At 36.3% G+C, this 20,163-nt stretch overlaps 1 protein-coding gene across 1 annotated transcript in view; it reads left to right on the top strand.

Annotated features, from left to right (window-relative positions):
- Positions 1–20,163, top strand: part of ITGA1 (integrin subunit alpha 1) — a 161,037-nt gene that overhangs the window by 58,546 nt on the left and 82,328 nt on the right. Inside the window, exons 3-6 of the mRNA XM_039256206.1 lie at positions 9,671–9,783; positions 12,412–12,500; positions 12,607–12,718; positions 13,335–13,462. Coding sequence (XP_039112137.1) covers positions 9,671–9,783; positions 12,412–12,500; positions 12,607–12,718; positions 13,335–13,462 — 442 coding nt within the window. The remainder of the gene's footprint in view (positions 1–9,670; positions 9,784–12,411; positions 12,501–12,606; positions 12,719–13,334; positions 13,463–20,163) is intronic.

The following is a 20,163-nucleotide window of genomic DNA, read 5'->3' as shown; positions in this document are numbered from 1 at the left end:
TGTCTATGTAGTTGGAAACCTGAAATGGGATACAGATAAGAGGGATAAGTTAATATATTACAGGAAATGTTTAGAGAGGAAGGACTGGTTTTGTTTCTCACTTACAACTCTGTGCATCACCCAGCATCTAGCATAGGGCCTTAAACGTCATATACATTCAATGATCATTTGTTGGCTGAACAACTGAATCTAGTGTAACTTCCTGTTATCATTAATGAAAGAACAAACACACACACATGCAAAAATAATGTTAAAAATAGTTCTTATATGACTATTATCAAAAATACAAAAGATAAGTGTTGGCAGGGATGTGGGGAAAAGGGAATATTTGTGCACTGTTGGTGGGAATGTAAGTTGGTACAGCCACTATGGAAAATAGTATAGAGCCTCCTCAGAAAATTAAAAATAGAACCACTCTATGATCCAGCTGTCTGGATAAACATACAAAATAAATGGAATCATGATCTTGAAGAAATATCTGCACTCCCATGTTCGTTGCAACATTATTTACAGTAACCAAGACTTGAAAGCAATCTAAATGTCCACTGATGGATGAATAGATTTGAATAGATTTTTTTAAATGTGTCACATACATACAACTGAATATTACTCAGCCTTAAAAAAAAAAAAAGAAGGAAATCCTACCATTTGAGACAACCTGGAGAAGATTATGCTCAGTGAGATAAACCAGACACAGGACAAATACTATATAATCTCATTTACATGAGGAATCTAAAATTGTCAAACTCCTAGAATCAGAGTGTAGAATGGTGGCTACCAGGAGCTTGGGGGTGGGGGGAAACAAAGAAGTATTAGTCAAAGGGCACAAAGTTTTAGCTATGCAAGATGAATTAATACTAGAGATTAACTGTATAACATAGTGCCTGTAGTTAACAGTACTGTATTATATACTTAAAAATTGGCTAAGAAGGTAGACCTCAGGTTAAGTGTTCATTATCATATATAATAATAATGATAATAACAAAAGAGGGTTGGAGGAAACTCTTGGAGGTGATGGATATGTTTATGTCATAGATGGTTATGTTATGTGGTAATGGTTTTACAGGTGTACACATGTCTCCAAACTCATTAAGTTGTATACATTAAGTATGTACAACTTTTAATATGTCAACCAAACTTCAATACAGGATTTGTTTTTGTTTTTTTGTAAGTGACTTCCATAGGGAAATGTAACTACTCAGGGCCAGAACTGAAAATAGAACTCCTGCCTCTCCATTCCTAGTCTGGTACTTTTTTCTTTATTAGAATTATATTAAAAAGTAAGTGCTGATAATAACTATGTTTGCAGTTTTAGACTTTAAATATATAATATACATGTGAGAGTTTGTGAGCATTTGAATGTATAAGGGTGTCACATAATTTAATTCCATTTTGACATTCCATGTTTACAATGATCTTATAAAAAAGGTATGAAAAATCAGAGTAACAAAATCAGTGTGGCCAACTGAATTTAAAAGTAAGCAAATTACAAAAATCTTAATGTCTAAACCTTTAAGGATGGCATCATAGCAGCCTATTATTCTAAAGAGATCCAGGCATTGGTAATGTAAAATAAACTTTAGAAACATCTTTGGATATTCTGTGTTTATAAAATCAGACAGGATGCACACTTACTTTAAGAAATGGACTATGGAGTAAATGTCATATTTGGGAGAACATGAGTTTTGTTATTCAGTTTTTCTCCAGAGGTGGGCACCTTCATAAATCATATTTACTACTCAAGTTTTGGAAGCCCATAAACCTCAGATATTTTTAAAAATCATCCTGACCCATATTACATCTCGGCTGAAGTATGCCTAAAGAAGTAGTACTTGTTTGTCCATTATAAGTGCAGTCTGTGCATTTGAAAGCATTACTTTAATTCTTTGGAAAGAATTAACAGTTAACAGGACAGGCAGCCTTATGTTCCCTTTACCTTTCAGAAGTTGACTGTGAAGTGTAATTTACTTTATATCTTTGGCTCAGAAAACCACATATTTTCTCAGCAGTAGAACATGTTATACCTCTGATTAAGATCAGCCGTTGTTCATTATGGTTAGCATGAGCTGAAACATCCAAGTAATTGCAGTGTGGTTTAGAAAAATTCACAAAGGACACAATTAGTTTAATAATTTTCTTTGAAGAGAAGAAACTTAAATGTGTTCCGCATTGCACAAGCTTTCCAGATTTAGTGGTAATCACCAGTATGGCAAAGTTTCTGCCAAATGGAAACATAGGAGATGTTGGGTCTCAGGGCTTTCCACCTGTGGCTCCTTTGCTTCATTCCTTTTATTTGCATCAGCCCTTTTAACTGTTGTCCCAGCAACCACTCTTGGGAGTTTCAGTGACTTCAGTGGGCCTGTCTGTCAAAGTAGGCTTTCATGCCAATCCTCCATCCAATATACATCAAAATATGTTTGCTTCATGCCTTTTCCTTATGCCAGGTAAGGTTTACTAGTGAACTCATGTGATTGATGTTGTTTCCAATGTATATATGTTTTAGTAAAGCCTATTCAGGCTTGGGATAAAAAGACTTTTTAAAGGTTCTATCACATTTTCTCTTACAATTTTAATATAATATTTATTTTGCATTGTTTATAAAATCTTTTGAAGTTGAATTTTCCTCCTTGCTAAACTTGTCATTTCTTTGGCTCACCCCATTTCCACCCCTCTACCTTTCATGACTGAAAGCACTGCAGATAATGGGTCCACTATATAACTTCATTCTTTAAGATGACCAAACACTCCATTCATTAAAAAAAAAAAAAAAAAAACTGGTGGGTACTTGGAACTCTGATAGTCACTTTGGCTTGGACATCAAAAAAGAGTTAGGTGAAAGGAGTATTCATGAAATAATGTAAATATGAGACAACAATCTCTAGAAAACTATCTTTTACAAAGGAAAAAGCATAAATATGGAGCCGAGAAGTCACAAATCAGCTGCTCTTCAAATAAATAAAATAATGATCATAATGACAAAATGGCTGTATGAATAGCAAACATTTCTCAGGTTACTAAATTTTATTATGATTGGGTCTTTTTCATGGAGAAGAGTAGAATATAGAATGAACTTTTAGGATGAGTGAATGAGAATTAGTCATTATAGAGTGAGTGTAGAGAGAATTATTTCCCACACTTTGATAATCTCTGAATTTATCAGGTGTTTCTCTAGAGATCAGGAATGAGATCCAGAACATTCTTTAATTTTAACCCTCTTACTCTGCACACAAATCATTGCAATGGAAATGCATTTGCCATGGAAAAAGCAAAAATCTAATAGAAATAAAATATAATGAGCTAAAGCAAATTTGCATTAAAATTTAAAATAACAATATCCATAGTTCATGACACAATGTGCTTTGAGTCTTCACATTGACCCTGTGGGTTTGAACAGACATCATCATTACCATCCTCATTTTCTAGACAGGAAACTGGTACTCTGAGAACGAACTGCCAGAGGTTTAATATAGGAAGTATGTGTCAGGACCAGAATGTGGAACACCAGCCTTCTGACTTTCAGCCAATTCTGTTGTGTAACAACAAGGATTCTCTAGAACCTTGACCTGTAGAAATGCCCCCTGTGTCACACAAAGGCATCTATGGCATTCTGCCTAAGCAAAATACTCGACCTGTAAAATGGAGAAGACTTCACAATTAGGACCTCTTAGCCTGTTACATGAATTGTAAATTGCCAGGTCTGCCTTATTCAGATTCATAGATCTTTTGATTCATTCTTATTTGTTCACTTAGTAAATACGTTTTGAGTGCTATTTTGTTTCTGGAACTGTTAGAGGCATTAAGGGTGTATCAGTGAACAGAATAAGATGACAGTTCCTGCTGCTGTGAAGTTTGTTTTCTGTTGGGGAAGGAAGAAGCAAAACATAAATCATAAACTTAATAAACAGGTACATCAGAATGTGATAAGTATGTGAGAAAAAAATAAAACAAGGTAATGGGAATTGAGAAGGCTGGAGATTCCTGAAATTTCATAAACACTATGCGGGTACTTCTCTAGGATCTTGTTATTTTTATGCAGCTTGGGAAAAGTGAGACTTAATTTAGGATTAAGTAGTAAATAGAGCTGAAAGCTTCATGTCAGAACAAACAGCTCCTAGGAAAACACACAAACTTGTATATTGTCTTCATGTTAACCCATTCTTCACACTGCATCCCAGCTTTCACACCCCCTGTCTGAATCCTGACCTTCTACACAACCACTTTTGAGCCCTCACTAGTCAGTGCTTGCTTATCCAGAATGCACAATAGGACATGGTTCCAGTTGCTATTTCCAGTGACCACCACACTCTAGGAGCTTTCTATTGCCTCAGAAATGAAATGTAAACTACAGATCCTTATTTTTAAAGTCTCCTGCTTACCACTCTCAGCCTCTCTGCTCCAGTTTATGCAGAAGCTTTACACCGTGTTCCAACCACCTATACTTCCTCATCACCTTCATTTTAAGCCATCACGCTTCTGTCTCCACCTTTTTGCCTGAGCTATCCGTGATCTCTCTCCTGTTTAGAGTCCACAGTAGCTTTATTATTAACATGCTGTTCAGAACTCACTTTTCACTGAGGCACCTGGGAAGCTCAGTCAGTTATGCGTCCCACTCTTGATTTCCACTCTGGTCATGATCTCATGGTCTGTGGGTCTGAGCCCTGTGTCACACTCTGTGCTGACAACTTGACATTCTCTCTCTCCCTCTCTCTCTGCTCCTCCCCAGCTTGTGCATGCACGAACTCTCTCTCTCCCTCCCTCTCTCTCATAAGTAAACTTTAAAAAGTTTTTACAAAGGACTCACTTTTCATCAATTATCCTAGATTTTCTCCGGTTAATGATACATTTTCTAAACATTTTCTAGTCAGCACTCCTCTACACACTAATAAGTTGCTCTATTTGGATGATGGAAATAACTTCCAAACATCCCTGACCTCATCTTGGCCTGGGGGGTTGCCTGACTGGCCTATGTATGCCTTGACAGTGTAAATCTTCATTACTCTTCACAGGCCCACCACCCTACTACCTCTGTCCCTAAATTTCATGAGATTCCCAAGGAAGGGAGGGAGGGAGGAAGGAAGGAAGGAAAGATGGAGGTAGGGAAGGAAGGAAGGAAGGAAGGGGCCTGAGATTAAAACTTTATCCTCCCTTCCTGTTTCACTTAGCTCTTGCTACATAACAAATCATCTCAAAAGTTAGTGAGTTAAAGCAATAATTTTTACTGTTTCTCAAGATTTTGAGCATTGTAGAGGTGGGAACTGCATGAATGCTCATCTGGTACCTCACCTGGGGCTGGAGGGTCCAAGATGGTTTAACACATCCCTGGCAGTCCGTGCTGTCAGCTCAAACATTGCTTCTCTTCCATGTGGCCTCTCCTCCTCCATTAGGCTAGACTGGGCTTCCTCACAATGTGTGGTCTTAGATTTCCAAAACAAAGTGGAATCTGTAATGCATTTTTTAAAATTATTGAAGTATGGTTGACATACAATGTTCCATTAGCTTCAGGTGTACAGTGTATTCATTAGACAATTCTATACATTACTCATGCCTCTGGAGTCACAGTGTCATTTCAGCTGCCTTCTATTTATCAACTAAGTCTCAGTCCCAACAAGAGGGAAAACAGATTCTGCATTAGTGAAGGGCAGTGAAGGACAATGTCACATTGCAAAGTGCAAAAACTTCCAAGCAATCTACGCAATTACAAACCTCTGGATACTGGGCCACCTAGATCCCTGCCTAAGGAATCAGTGACCTTTCCTCATTTCTAAGACAAATTTGTCCTTCTGGTTCCATGCTTTCTACCAGCTCAGGGGCTCTATTTTCTCTTCTGTAATATTAGCCTTTCTCTTGTTACTAGTTCTTTCTCTACATCATTTATCCATATCCAGATGCCTCCCATAATAAATTTAAATTCACTTCAAACCCTTAATGGTTTGCCTGCAAAAAAGAAGCCCACGCATATTGATATGGCCCATATCCCTCATTTTTAGCAAACTTCTTGAAATGACGTCTATTCTACACTCATAGCTCCCATACTTTATATTCTTCCTTCTTTGGCTTTTGTGATACGACTGTTTCCCGATTATCTCTGTCCTTCTCTGGAGACTGCTACTAGTTTTCTTCCTCTGCTCATTAAAATCTTAAGTGCAATTTTTTCCTTCAGCTCTCTTCTCACTCTGTACTCTCTAAAGGTGATAGTATTTACTCTAAGCACCTGAACAATGCTCATAGCATGCTCATATGTGTTCCATGTAGTTTCTGAGGTGGTCCCGAGCAAGACTGAGCCCAGAAGCCTACAGAAGTAACCCATTATCAATGCACTCTATTGGCCTTTCTTCCTTCCCTCTATCATTTTCCCTATCAACACATTTGTTATGCTTGGAATTGCCTCCCCCAAATCTACCTGCACCAAAGTCCCCGTCAAGGGTCTGCTTTTGGGGAAACCCAAACTAAGACAGCTTGTAGTCTGTTTGTAGAATTGGTTCTCCCTTCCTCTCCACTTCCTAAATTCAGATCCCCCTTTCTCATTTGGGTCGAGAAACCCCTACCTTCGCTCTCTGAGTCCAATTTGCACCTTTTCCCAAAAATGCATTCATGGCACTGCCAGCAAACAAGCTTCATAAAGCAGTTAATCATATCACACCCCTCTTTAAAAGCATTAATGGGTCCCAACTCTCCCCTTCATATAATAAATCTAAAATTCTTAAACCAGATTATCAGAACATTCATGATCTGGACTCTGCTTAGCTTGACAGGCTCAACTTCTACTCCAGCTACTCTGAGCTATTTGAACTTATCAAAGGAGCTGTTTCTCCTTGCTTCTACGACCTTGCTGAAGTTGCACCAAGTTCTGACCTGTTCATTATAATAATCCAATTCTGGTTTTGCTTACCCCCTAAGTTTTAAACAACCTAAAAATCATTGTGTTTTATCCATTTCATATCCCCAGGGCCTGATGTAAATGTTGGGCCTGTAGAATGTTCTTAATAAACATTGATCAATCTATCTATCCTCAACTTTGATACTTTCCAAATAGTAGGCTTACTACTTTTCTTCAAATTGTTTTAACTCTAAAACTAATTTAATCAATCATGTTATAAAAAGCTTTGAAAATATTGGAGATGGAACACTAACCATAACTTCCTTAATGTAATTTGGCTTTTGATGAACTCCCTTTTAATCTATATATATTTTTTAAAGTTTATTTACTTATTTATTTTGAGAGAGAGAATGCAAGTGAGGAAGGCATGGAGAGAGAGGGAGAGAGAGAATCCCAAGCTGGACCTGCACTGTCAGCACAGAGCCCAGCACTGGGATCGAACCCACAAACTGTGAGATCATTACCTGAGGCAAAATCAGCAGTCAGATGCTTGATTGACTGAGCTACCAGACACCCCTAATCTATGTTTTACATAGACTGAGTAGTTCTGTCAGCCAAAAAAGACATAATCATATAATAATAATAAAATAACAAAACAACCAGCATTTAAATATTGTATACCAAAAATTAAATTTTATATACATTAACTCATTTAGTTTTTGTGATGATCCTGTGAGGTCACTACTTTATTATTTCCATTTTACAGATGAAGAAACTAAGGCACAGAGGGTAAATGATTTGTCCTAAATCATATAACCAGGGAAATGATAAAACCATGATTTGAATTTGTGAAGTCTGGCTCCAAAGTTCATGCTATATTTAACAGAGAGGATTAAGTTATTTAGTATATGGAAAGCACTTAGAACAATAGCTGGTGTAAGGTATAAATTTAATAAATGCTAGCTATAATTATCATTGCTATTATGATGAATACATTGAATATAATTTCGTATCTTTCACTTTGAATTGTCATAGGTTTTCGCTAAATTGGATAGAGTTTTACTTTGAATTGGATCATAATACTTTAATACTACCATGCAGTCTTATTAACTATTGCTTTTTATGACTGCAATGTTCTATAGAATGTCTCCACAATAATTAGTTCTTGCTGTTGACCATGCTTCTTTTAATCTTTTATATATATAACACTATGAGCATTATTTTTATGCATTACCCTTTTTTCCCTTAATTTAGGCCATTTTTTAAGGATAGATTTCCAGAAATAAGAATTATGCATTAAAAGGTTTAAACATCTTTATGGTTATTTATGCATATAAAAATGGCTTTACAAAGGCATTACATCATAACTATGTTTTAGGGAGCCTGTTCAACAATTCAGTATTTGCAATTGTTATAAAACATTTCTATTAATACTAATTACCCAAAGGATTTACAAAATAAATCCCATCCCTTTCAATATGACAGAGTTTCAAATATTTATATATTTTTTAAAATATAAACTCCCTAAGTACCTTCATTTAGTTGGTAGAACCTCTCAACTCTGCTTCGGATATTTTTTTTGTATGGTAAACATCCCAACTTTCCTTCAAGTATCTCTGGTCTGACAAAATTACCAAGCTCTTACCCATCTGAGTCATAGTCTCCTAAATACATTCCATTGTGCCTATGTCCCTCTTAATTTGGAGATTACAGACATGGTCTGACAATGCAGAGCTCAGAGGGGTGATCACTCTCCTTGACCAGGGCATCTATTTCTAGCAATGCAGTCTAAGGTCACATTAGCATTTTTTGGTACTGAAATACACTGTTGGCTCATGCTTACTTGCTATCAACAAATCCCCCACGTCTTTTTTACATGAAATCCTATCAAATTACATTGCCCACATCCTGTACTGATGTAGTTAAGTAAAGTTATTTACATAGGTTTTTATTAAACTTTATCTAGTTTGTTAAGTTTCTTGTTCCAGAATGTTGTGACACTTCTGATTGTCCAAATAGGTATATTGATTTCCTTGATGCGCACCTTTATGCTTTTTGTATCCTTACAAAAGTCATAAATAAAGATATACACTAAGACAATCCCACGCACAGTCTTATGTACATAATTAAAGTCCTTTGGTTTGCAGTAATCAGCATCTTTGTGTATAACTTTTCTGCCAGCAGTGAATCAGCAGCTGTGAATCCACCCAAGTACCTTAACACTCAAACGCATTCATTCATCCTATTTCTGAAGATATCATAGGAGATCTTGTTAAATGGCTTCCTAGGACTAAAATAAATCATGATTACATTTTTTCATTAATTATTAGTAAAGTTATTTTATAATTCTGTCTAAGAAAACAGTAAGTGATTTTAACCTGGGTCTCATAACTATCCTTATTTGCTAAGTGCTTACAAATTAGTACATACTAATATTAAATCTTATGATAATCAGATATTTATATTTGCTAATGTCTCTATGAAATTATCAGTGCTTCATAGGAAACAGTCACTTATGCTTCCATGTGTATTTTGTAAACTGATATAGCAGCAGACTTAACTAACAATTATTATTTCAGTCCCCAAATAAAAAATGTAATAAATTGATATAACACAATAATTAAAATATTCTAAGATTTCTCTTCTATGAATTTTTTTATTTTTAATTCAAATCAATCTTCAATTTGGAGAAGAAACTCAGCTTATTTTCAATAACATTACATTACCTACAGAGGGTAACGATCTATCTAATTATGTCTATGAGAACTACTATCATTGCCTTTGAACTAGTCATGAAATAAATAAAATATTTCTCTTTGTTCAAAAATGTTAATTGAGTTATTTAACTTCCAGGGTACTTGTTGGTTCTCCTTTAGCTGGTCAACCCAAAAACAGAACTGGAGATGTCTATAAGTGTCCAGTTAGGAGAAACGAATCAACAAATTGCATAAAGTTGGATCTACCAGGTATGTAAAGTCAAAATGTTAAAGTCCAATCTTAAATTATACTCAGTGTTCTCATTAAAAATATTTTTAACTCAAGAAAATATGAGAAGAATCTATAAATGATCTTTAGTTCTTATCAAAGTCACATAAAATGACATTTTGATTCTATCTGCCCTACATTTGGTTTAGAAATTCATGATAAGATATCCATACATTTAGAAATAAAAGAACCTCACTGATTACATTGCTTTCACAAAATTTAGCTTTTTTTTTTTTTTTTTTTTTTTAAAGAAAATAGCAGGGACGTCTGGGTAGCTCAGTCGGTTAAATGTTCGACTTCGGCTCAGGTCATGATCTCCCGGTTCGTGGGTTCGAGCCCCGAATCAGGCTATGTGCTGACAGCTCAGAGCCTGGAGTATGCTTCAGATTCTGTGTCTCCCTCTCTCTTCCCCTCTCCCACCCACTCTCTGTCCTCTCTCTCTCTCAAAAATAAACATTAAATTTTTTTTAAAAAAGAAAGGAAAATAGCAGAGGAGGAATTGTAATACACAAATTCTTTTAAAGAGGATACCACAAGGAAATTTATGTAGAAATGGATATATTTGAAAGAAATATCACTATAATTAGAACATACTAGAATATTCCTACTAGAATTATCCAAGACTTAGAATTCAATCAGTGTTCTATACAGTATTAAATATATATTTTTTTAAAAAACATACTTTCAAGGTTTATTTCAAATATTCTATTTTCAGGTCTCTTTTTTTCAAGTTCCTATTTATTGTGAAAATTTTTCCTTTACATTTTTGAACATAGTTATAATAGCTGCTTTAATATCCTTGCCTGATAATTACAACATCTGGAATATCTCAACATCACTTTTCATTTATTACCTTTCTCTTGGGATTGAGTCACATTTTCCTTTTTTTTCCCCTTATGTTTAGTATTTTCGGATTGTATCCTGGATTATACTTTTGAGTTTTAAGTGTAGAGATTCTAGATCTGTTACTTGCCTTTGAATAGTCTTAATTTTTTGTTTTAGCAGACAATTTACTTGGCTGAACTCAATTTCCAGACTGAAATGGAAAGCAAAGCAGTTAAAATCTCTATTCATTTCCTCTAATTGTAGCTGAGCTGTTTGAAGTTTACTGTGCATATATACATTTCAAGTGCTTCAGATATTTGGACAGAACCTACGTGTGTATGTTAGAACTCTCTTTTTGTGGCTCTACTTTTCAAGATATACTCCTTCCCTTTGCAGCTGCTGTCATTACCCCAATTTCTGTCCTCTGTTCATTCAAAACAGTAAGACTTTGACAACCACTTTAGATGTAGCCATGGCTAGGGCCTTCTCTTGGGGGAAAACAAGCACATAAATGGAACTCACCCAGTGCTAAACTCTTCTTACAAGTATAGACTTTCTCTCTACCTTTGGTTGCTTTCTAGTGCCTTCAGATGGTTGTTTATTTTTTTTTCCTTTTCCTAGAGTTATTTGCAAAAGACTTGTTCTAATAGGAGCTACTCTATTCCTTCACTACCAAAAACTGTAACAGAGTTTTAACATTAGCATGGAGATTTTAGCTGCATCAACAGCAGTGGATGCTATAGTCTCTAATATCCCAAGAATGCTCATCTTGGATCAACTCTAGTATAAAAAACTCAATCCAGATTATTCAAGACCAGTGTAGATAATAGTCCAGTTCTGGGTGCTTTCAAGGCAAACCGGACTAAACTCTGGAACAAACACCAATACTCACTTTAGGAAGACAGTGTGACCATTCAGGAATCTCTGCTTCCATTCCTCACTTTAAATCTGCATGGTCTTAAGGAAGGAAAAATTTAGAGGCATGAAGAGTAAGTTAAATCTTTCTTGAACTTGAGTTTTGCCACTTTCAAATATTTCAGCACTCTGCTAAACAGAGTTTAGAAAACTTGTATTTCCCCATCCAATCTTTTTTCTTTTTTCTTTCTTTTTTTTTCAATATGAATAAGTGGAACTTCTTGCCACTTTTGTCAAGTTGGCCTGCTTCAAGACCCAACATTCCCATCTGGAATGTCAAAGGCATCCCTTCATTGTGTTTCTTTTATCCAAACTTCCTGACCACGACTCCTTCTTGCTCTAGTTTTCTTTGTAAACTTCATGATGTCCCCATGATGGTGAAATCGATGTTCAAAATTTATATTGGTGGGTTTTTTTCTGCTCTCCTACCCATTTTCCCTCTTCTTATCAGAAATTATGCTAGATCATTGGCCATCTATAACATACAGATATAACACACAAGGTAAGTGTGTAAGTTTACTTTATGTATCTACAATATTATAAGATTAAGTATTCTATTTGTTTTAATTAGCAAAAATGTGTGAAAGGCTGTCCCACATTTTCTCATTGCCCCAATAGCTCTGCATTCTTTTACAGTTCAGCAAAAGTATTTCAGACAGTTATCCAGACAACATTTCTGGGACATGAGCCAGGTTTTCAGCCGTAGATTTTTCATTATATTACTTAATAATACTTTGAAGACTATTTAGTTGAATCAAAAGAAGAATGTGCTATGATACAAGGAAAGCAAATAGAATGTCTTAACGAGAAGGAAGGCACTTAATTTTACTTTGCTTTCCGCCCTCATAAAAGTTTGTTTCTATTTTTAGTTAATACGTCAATTCCTAATGTCACGGAAGTAAAGGAGAACATGACATTTGGATCAACTTTAGTCACCAACCCAAATGGAGGGTTTCTGGTAAGAAAGCAAAGAGTTAGTTAACGAGCCAAGAATGCTGTCATTTTAAGTTTCTATAAAATCTGTTATGTAAATTTTAATCTTATGGTTTTTAATTTTTTAAAAGGCATGTGGGCCCTTGTATGCCTATAGATGTGGACATTTGCATTACACAACTGGAATCTGTTCTGATGTCAGCTCCACATTTCAAGTCGTGAACTCCATTGCTCCTGTACAAGGTACAGATTTTATGCAATGTTCTTACATGTTTGAAAAGTGTAAGCAATGAATGAGACATATATATACACAGGAGCATACCAAAAAGCTTGAAGTATTTTCTCAGCTACTAGCATTACCAATTTAGGTAAATGTTTGCTTTGCCAATATATAACTAAACCCCACTGCTATTTTTGGATTTGAAATTAGTGTAAATAACCTTTAAGAAAGTCTTGTTTAAACATCATAGCTAAAGCTGTCACATTGTTTTTATTTAAAGAATGAGTCTCTTTGAAGAAAGTAATCTCATTTGAAATATACACAGAATGAGAACAGTTACATAAAATTCATACTGAGAAAATCTCTAAAGATAATTCATACAATTTTAATTACAATTCAGTAGAGATGTGTTTTACTTGATAAGAATCCCAAACCAATTGCTACTGAATGCAGTGATATTTATCAACTTTATTTTTGTAAAGCCACTTTTTGTGATTATAAAAGCAATGTGTCCACCATGTAGACTACCAGCTTATCTTTTAAAATGAGCCTATTTCAGCCATGAAAACACTTCATACACTTCAATACTATCTAAAAAGATAAACTCCAAATTTGCACAATTGACTCTTTTTATTGCAGAATGCAGCACTCAACTGGATATAGTCATAGTGCTGGACGGCTCCAACAGTATTTATCCCTGGGAGAGTGTTACAGCTTTTTTAAATGACCTTCTTAAAAGAATGGATATTGGTCCTAAACAGACACAGGTATGTGACTATGTATTTTGATTTCTGTTGCTCTAAAGATAAAAATGCATATATTTTTAATAAAACAAACTATTCTGAACAAAAGTTAATCAGCAAAGCTAATATTCAGGATGAATTTTATATTCTGTATCACTGTTTTTTCTCCTAATGAAAAGGACATACTGGCAGTCCCTGTTATTTTCTAAACAGAACATATTATGAAAGCTGCCATTTCTGATGCTCTTTAAAAACATTCCTTATAAATCATAATTGAATTCTTACTTATAAAGTAAGTGTAGCCACCTTCAGTAATATCCTAACAAGACTTCAGAATTTGTGGAAACTAATCTGACATCCCAAATAATGCATCACATAATCCCCTCTCTTATATCATACAAGTAAATTAGTAAGTGATACAGAATATCACTTAAAGACCATTTTTACTCATATTTAATAATTTCTTAAGCAAAATACAAATGCTCCATACTTTAGCTACAGTTACTTCAGATTGTTTGGTTTTGTTTTGTTTTTAATTTCTCCCCATGAGTATCTATTTCTAAACACATCTCCTTTATTGCCATTAAATGAAGTGAAATTTCTCACATAGTTCTCCCACTTTAGACACTGAGTTTGGGTTTAATAAATCTAATGCTGATTAAACTTAACGGCCATATGGCTTAAAATACAAAGAACACAATGGTTAAAAGGCAAATTAAATGTCGGAATGAGATTTGTGCCTTAAGAGCAAGAGTTAGCAATGGAGTCAGAGTCAAATGGTTGTTCTGTGCAGAACACAGAAGACTTTAGGTCTGCACCTGCAGACCAGTGTCTTTCCTTTTCTCTCCAAAGCTCTACTTTTGGAGAAATTTCTGAGGCACTGAAAAAGTGGTCTGACTGCATTTATGTTTGCCATGCCCACACCTGGTACAGGACATGAATACACACACAAATATATGATATATTTTTATATGTTTCTGTATATGTATACTTAAATTGTAAATATATATATATATGTATATACACATATATATGTATATATATATATATACACACACACACATACAAAATGCATTTTCCCAAAAGGATGATAGTTAAAAATTACAAAGTAGATGCAAACCTCAAAGTGAAATGTCATATGGCTGTGTTCCGAGGCTGAATAGGTGAGAGCTAGGTGAGGGGTAAGGGTGTATATATCCTTCTGGACAGTAAAGAACATCTTGAAACCAGTATAAATTTATTTGAAAAATAATGGACATTTATGCATCACAAAAGGATAGAAGTTTCTCATTGCAATTAGTCTCCCCAAGTGAACTACCAGAAATTTGGTATCTCTTCTTGATACAGAGCATAAGGCAGCCTGCATCCTTTAAAAGACCATTCTAGGGGTGCCTGAGTGGCTCAGTTGGTTAGGCGTTTGACTCTTGGTTTCAGCTGAGGTCATGATGTCATGACTTTGTGGGTTCAAGCTCCCCATCAGACTCTGCACTGGCAGTGCAGAACCTGCTTGGTATTCCCTTTCTCTACTGTCTCTCTGCCCCTTGCGTACTTGCACTCTCTCTGTCTCTCTCAAAATAAACAAATAAACTTAAAAAAAAATAAAAGGCCATTCTAGAATTCTGACTTGCTTCTCCATCTGGTACATGTTTCACATGGACTCTTTTTTTCCCCCTGAAGTCTGAGGACCTCTCCCTTCCTCCTTGGCTCTCTTCCCTAATCCTCTCTCCTTGGTAAATACGATTTCACAGAGCCACAAATTAAAGCTGGATGAAATTATAGAGGTCTGTTAGCCCCAAATCTCAACTTATGGAGAAGGTAGGAGAGGCTGAGTAACGTGTTAAGTAAGGTAAGTTGCTTGTTTGTTGATAACAGGTCAGAAAACCAACCCCCGTAAGGATTAGTAAGAGGAAGAGGGAAGAATTAACTATAAATCAACTTTGATGTTTTGTCTCCTTGAGTTTTTTTTTTTAATCTAGGTTGAACCATATGAAATTGTTGCTATTTGATCATTTTTGACCTGCAAATACAGCAATTCCGTGTGGTGCAACCTCCATTAAAATATAGTTGACCCGGGGTGCCTGGGTGGCTCAGTCAGTTGAGTATCCAGCTTCGGTTCAGGTGATGATCTCACGGCTCATTGATTTCAGGCCCAGCTTCAGGCTCTGTGGTGCAAGCACAGAGCCTAGAGCTTGCTTTGGATTCTGGGTCTCCATCTCCCTCTGCCCCTCCCCTGCTCTCTCTCTCCTTCTCTCTCAAAAATAAATAAACATTTAAAACAAATTTACAAAAAATAGAGTTGACTCTAGGACAATGTAAAGGTTAAGGGCGCTGACTCACTGCATAGTCATAAATCTGCATATAACTTTTGACTCCCCACAACTTAACTACTAATGGCCTACTGTTGACTGGAAGCCTGACCAATAACATAAGCAGTAGATTAATACATGTTATGTACATTATATGTGTTATATGCTGTACTCTACAATAAAGTAAGCTAGAGAAAAGAAAGTGTTATTAAGAAAATCATAAGGAAGGAGCACCTGGGTGACTCAGTCAGTTAAGCTTTTGACTCCTGATTTTTGGCTCAGGTCACGCTCTTATGATTTGGGAGATCTAACCATGTTGTGCTTTCCACTGACAGCATGGAGCCTGCTTGGGATCCTCTCTCTCTACTCCTCCCCCACTCACACTCTTGTTCTCTCTCACTCTCTTTCTGTCTCAAAAATAAGTAAACCTTAAAAAAAGAAAATCATTAAGAAAGAGAGAATACATTTACAGTACTATTCTATATTTACCCCAAAAATTCATGTATAAGTGGACCCACACTGTTCAAACCCATGTTGTTCAAGGATCAATTATATAGGTCTTTTTAAAAAATGTTTTTAACGTTTTATTTCTGAGAGAGACAGACAGACAGACAGCGTGAGCACGGTAGGGTCAGAGAGAGAGGGAGATACAGAATCTAAAACAGGCTCCAGGCTCTGAGCCCGACACGGGGCTCGAACCCACAAAGCGTGAGATCATGACCTGAGCCGAAGTCGGATGCTTAACCAACTGAGCCACCCAGGTGTCCCAGGTCTTTTCTTTTTTTTAACAGATATTTTAAAACTGAGAATAAGACATTTATCTTTCTAATCAGGAGAATGGAAGAACTTCACCCTAAATAAGTTTTAAAGGGATCATGAACAAAAAAAAAAGTCACATTCTGACTATACCTCATGAATTCTTGTTTATTATATTGATTATGGCTGTACACTTATTACAACAGGTAAAGATAAAATATGGCGGCCTATTTTCTGTACTCATAGGTTTGCCATTTAGTAATTGCATGTATTGAAAGATAGTTGAAAAGATATGAAAGTAATTGTCAACGCCACAAAAGAAAAAAAAAAACAAAGAAAGGAAGGGAAGAAAGAAGGAAAACAAAAAGCTTCCGTTAACGTTTCCACATGACAATTAGTATACATTAGGGGAGTGCAGCACAAGTGACCAAAACATCAACTCCAAATAGTTACTCCAAGTTTCTTACAGGTTTCCGTGTGGTCCCATTAATACTTTTGGAAACATAGTGAAGGAATTTTTGTAAATCAGTTTTTTACCCAAGACAGAGTAAAGGCTATAAAATTGCCTTTTAAAAAACCACCTATAAAAACAAACCTGAAACACTCTGAGCTTGCCATAAAAGATATGATGGTATAAACATTATGAAGGTCTTATCGATCCTCAATACCTAAGCATAACACTGCTTTTAATAATAAATGAGAATGATATAAATATGCCAAATACGAGTGCATTACCCTAAATAAAACCAGTAAATTGTGAGGCTTGATATAAAAGTGAAATATACTAATGGAACAATGTCTAGATTGTTGCTATCAAGAGCATAGCATAACATTAAACCAGGCAAAATGAAAGAGAGAAATTAATTAAATTTTAGGAATATTATTTATCTTTCTTTTTACTGCACATTTTATGGCCATTTCCCTAGAAGTCATAAACATGAGTTCTGAAGTCTGAATAGAAGCCTGAAGGCACCTTGCAGCCCTTCCCTTGTCAATCAGGCTATAGTTTCTGACAGCGGTGCTGTGAATGAGGTCAATCTTCTCTATCACTTGCCACCCAATCTCCATTCTCCCCTTCCTCCATCCCCCACTCACTGGAGCTATCTTTCCAAGGTAAAATTCAGACCATAGCCTTTCCCTTGGATAAAATTCTCCTATCTTTGCCTGCTGAGTACTATCCAAGCTCCCCAGTGGATTGGAAAGCATCTGTCACCTGGCACCCCTCGTCCCCACTGCCGCCTGCCTCCCTGGTGCCTTCTTGCCTTTCTTCTGGCTCTGCAATGGCTCCTCCCCTCGCTTTCTCTGAGCACATAGTCAGTGTCCACAGAGTCCCCCTGCCCAGAGTGCCCTTCTCTATCCAGGCCCTCGGTGCTAGGTGAACTTTATGATAGGTGATTCAGTTCCAATGTCACTGTCTCTGTCACGTTCCATGGTCATTCCACCCCTTTTCCCATAAACAATTCCTTCCCCTCCTTTGTCCCCATACATTCTACTCACCCTTCACTTACAGCTGTCATCATTCAGTAGCACTGTTTTTTACTTCTGTGTCTGTCTCTCCTGGCAGACTGTGAATTCCACTTTGACAACATTGTGCCTTAATCCTTTTATTTATGGGATACAGTTTACAGTTTTATGTGTTGCTGAGCACATAGGAGGTAAATCATTTGGGTTGGAAAAATCTCATTGCTGGGGCTTTTCATTTCTCCTTGTGTTACAAATCATTGTTGTGATGACCTGTTTCTCTCAGTCTCCTTCACAAAGTCACTGAGCTAAAAGTGCTTCTTTGTGGGGGACCCCCCCCAGATGCCCTTTATATTAGGTTTCAGGCTTTTCTTTGCAGGTGTTACTGCCTCAGCCCCATTCATCTCTCATCCTGATTACTGCCACAGTCTTCTCAGAACTTTACTTTTACTCTCCTATCCTTGCATTTTTGAACTTGGATCAATTTCATTGCAGCAGCATCCAAAAAGGCACCTAAAGACACCCTTTTCCTAGGACCTATATCTATCATCTATCAACTTTATCTTTCTGAGGACTCATTCCACCTCTTTAGGAACCAGTCTCATTTATGCCCCTCTTCACAGTGACAAAAGGTGAAGCCTGGCTCCAGCTAACATAGCCTCAGAATGGCCCATGCTCACAGTTGGCTGGGATTACAGTCTGTATTATTACTACATTCTTACTCCAGCTTAATCACATTAGAAGCATGTGGTAGGCCAGGGCTTTGTACCATAGTTTGGTTAAAGAAAATATAAATTGGCCAGACACAAAACCTGAGCTCTTTTTCTGTTCAGCAATTGTGTATCTCACACAGAAAACTTCACTGTTTCACCCTATCATTATTCCCCTAAAGAAGCCATTGAGCTGGTAATGTTAGTTGTTGAATGGAACCACAGAAACTTAGTTTGGCTAGAAATTAAAATTTAGCAACTGCTTTTATAACTTTGACTTAACAATACAAGGTGATAATATAATTCTAAATAAGGGAATAATTCCACTTCTTCATAACTCTAACTCAATTTACTTAATAGCTATTTTACACACTTCTCTTTCTTAAACTTCTTTGTCATTCTGTTGTGACTTGAAGTTCATGAGAGAAAAATCAGCAGGCCCACCTTTCAGTGATTTCTTTTATATTTCTCACATTCACTTTCTTCCTCTTTCTTCTCTATCCCTCAACAAAATGAAAACCATTCATGTAATAAATTCTTTGTAATTCAGCAGATATATATGAAGTAACTTCTTGGTTAAGTATTAAGCTAGGTGTCATGGGCAATTTAAAAAAAACTGAAACTTTGTCCCTGAGCCCCAAATATTTGCAACTTAGAAATGAGGTAAAATCTTATATATTGGTGATTATTGTACTGACAGTATATCACGAACATAACAAAGGTGAATGAGGAAAAACAATTATTTGATCTTTATGAGGAGGTATTGTATTTACAATATTTACAATATTGTAAAGCAGTGCTTTCTAAATTATGCTGTTTGAGGCATTAAATATGTTCCTCCCCAAAAATACTCCCTTAAATAAGAATAAAATAGAGGTGCCTGGGTGGCTCAGTCAATTAAGCATCCGACTTCTGCTCGGGTCATGATCTCAGTTTGTGAGTTCGAGCCCTGCATCGGGCTCTGTGCTGATAGCTCAGAGCCTGGAGCCTGCTTTGGATTCTGTGTCTGCCCCTCTCTCTGCGCCTCCCCAGCTCATGCTCTGTCTCTCTCTCTCAATAATAAATAAATGTTAAAAATGTTTAAAAATCGGGGCGCCTGGGTGGCTTAGTCGGTTAAGCGTCCGACTTTCGCTTAGGTCATGATCTCGCGGTTCGTGGGTTCGAGCCCCGCGTCGGACTCTGTGCTGACTGCCAGCTCAGAGCCTGGAGCCTGTTTCAGTCTGTGACTCCCTCTCTCTCTGACCCTCCCCTGCTCACGCTGTCTCTCTCTCTCCTAGAAATAAATAAAAAAAACATTAAAAAATGTTTAAAAATAAATAAAATAAAATAATAAAATATATCAGGCTTTCCAATTTGTGATTCACCATGCATGTTTTCATATTAAAGACTCAGAGCATTTTCAAAAGAATTTGCTTATAAATCAGAATAGAACAACTGGGAACAGCAGAGAAAGCCTTGGCCTTTTGTATTTGAAATCTGTGGCATTTTTTTT

The sequence above is a fragment of the Hyaena hyaena genome, unplaced genomic scaffold (assembly GCF_003009895.1).
Source record: "Hyaena hyaena isolate Hyena2069 unplaced genomic scaffold, ASM300989v1 scaffold_564, whole genome shotgun sequence".
Lineage (NCBI taxonomy): Eukaryota > Metazoa > Chordata > Mammalia > Carnivora > Hyaenidae > Hyaena > Hyaena hyaena.
The sequence above is the reverse complement of the archived record's forward strand: the minus strand, read 5'-3'. Positions and strand labels throughout refer to the sequence as shown.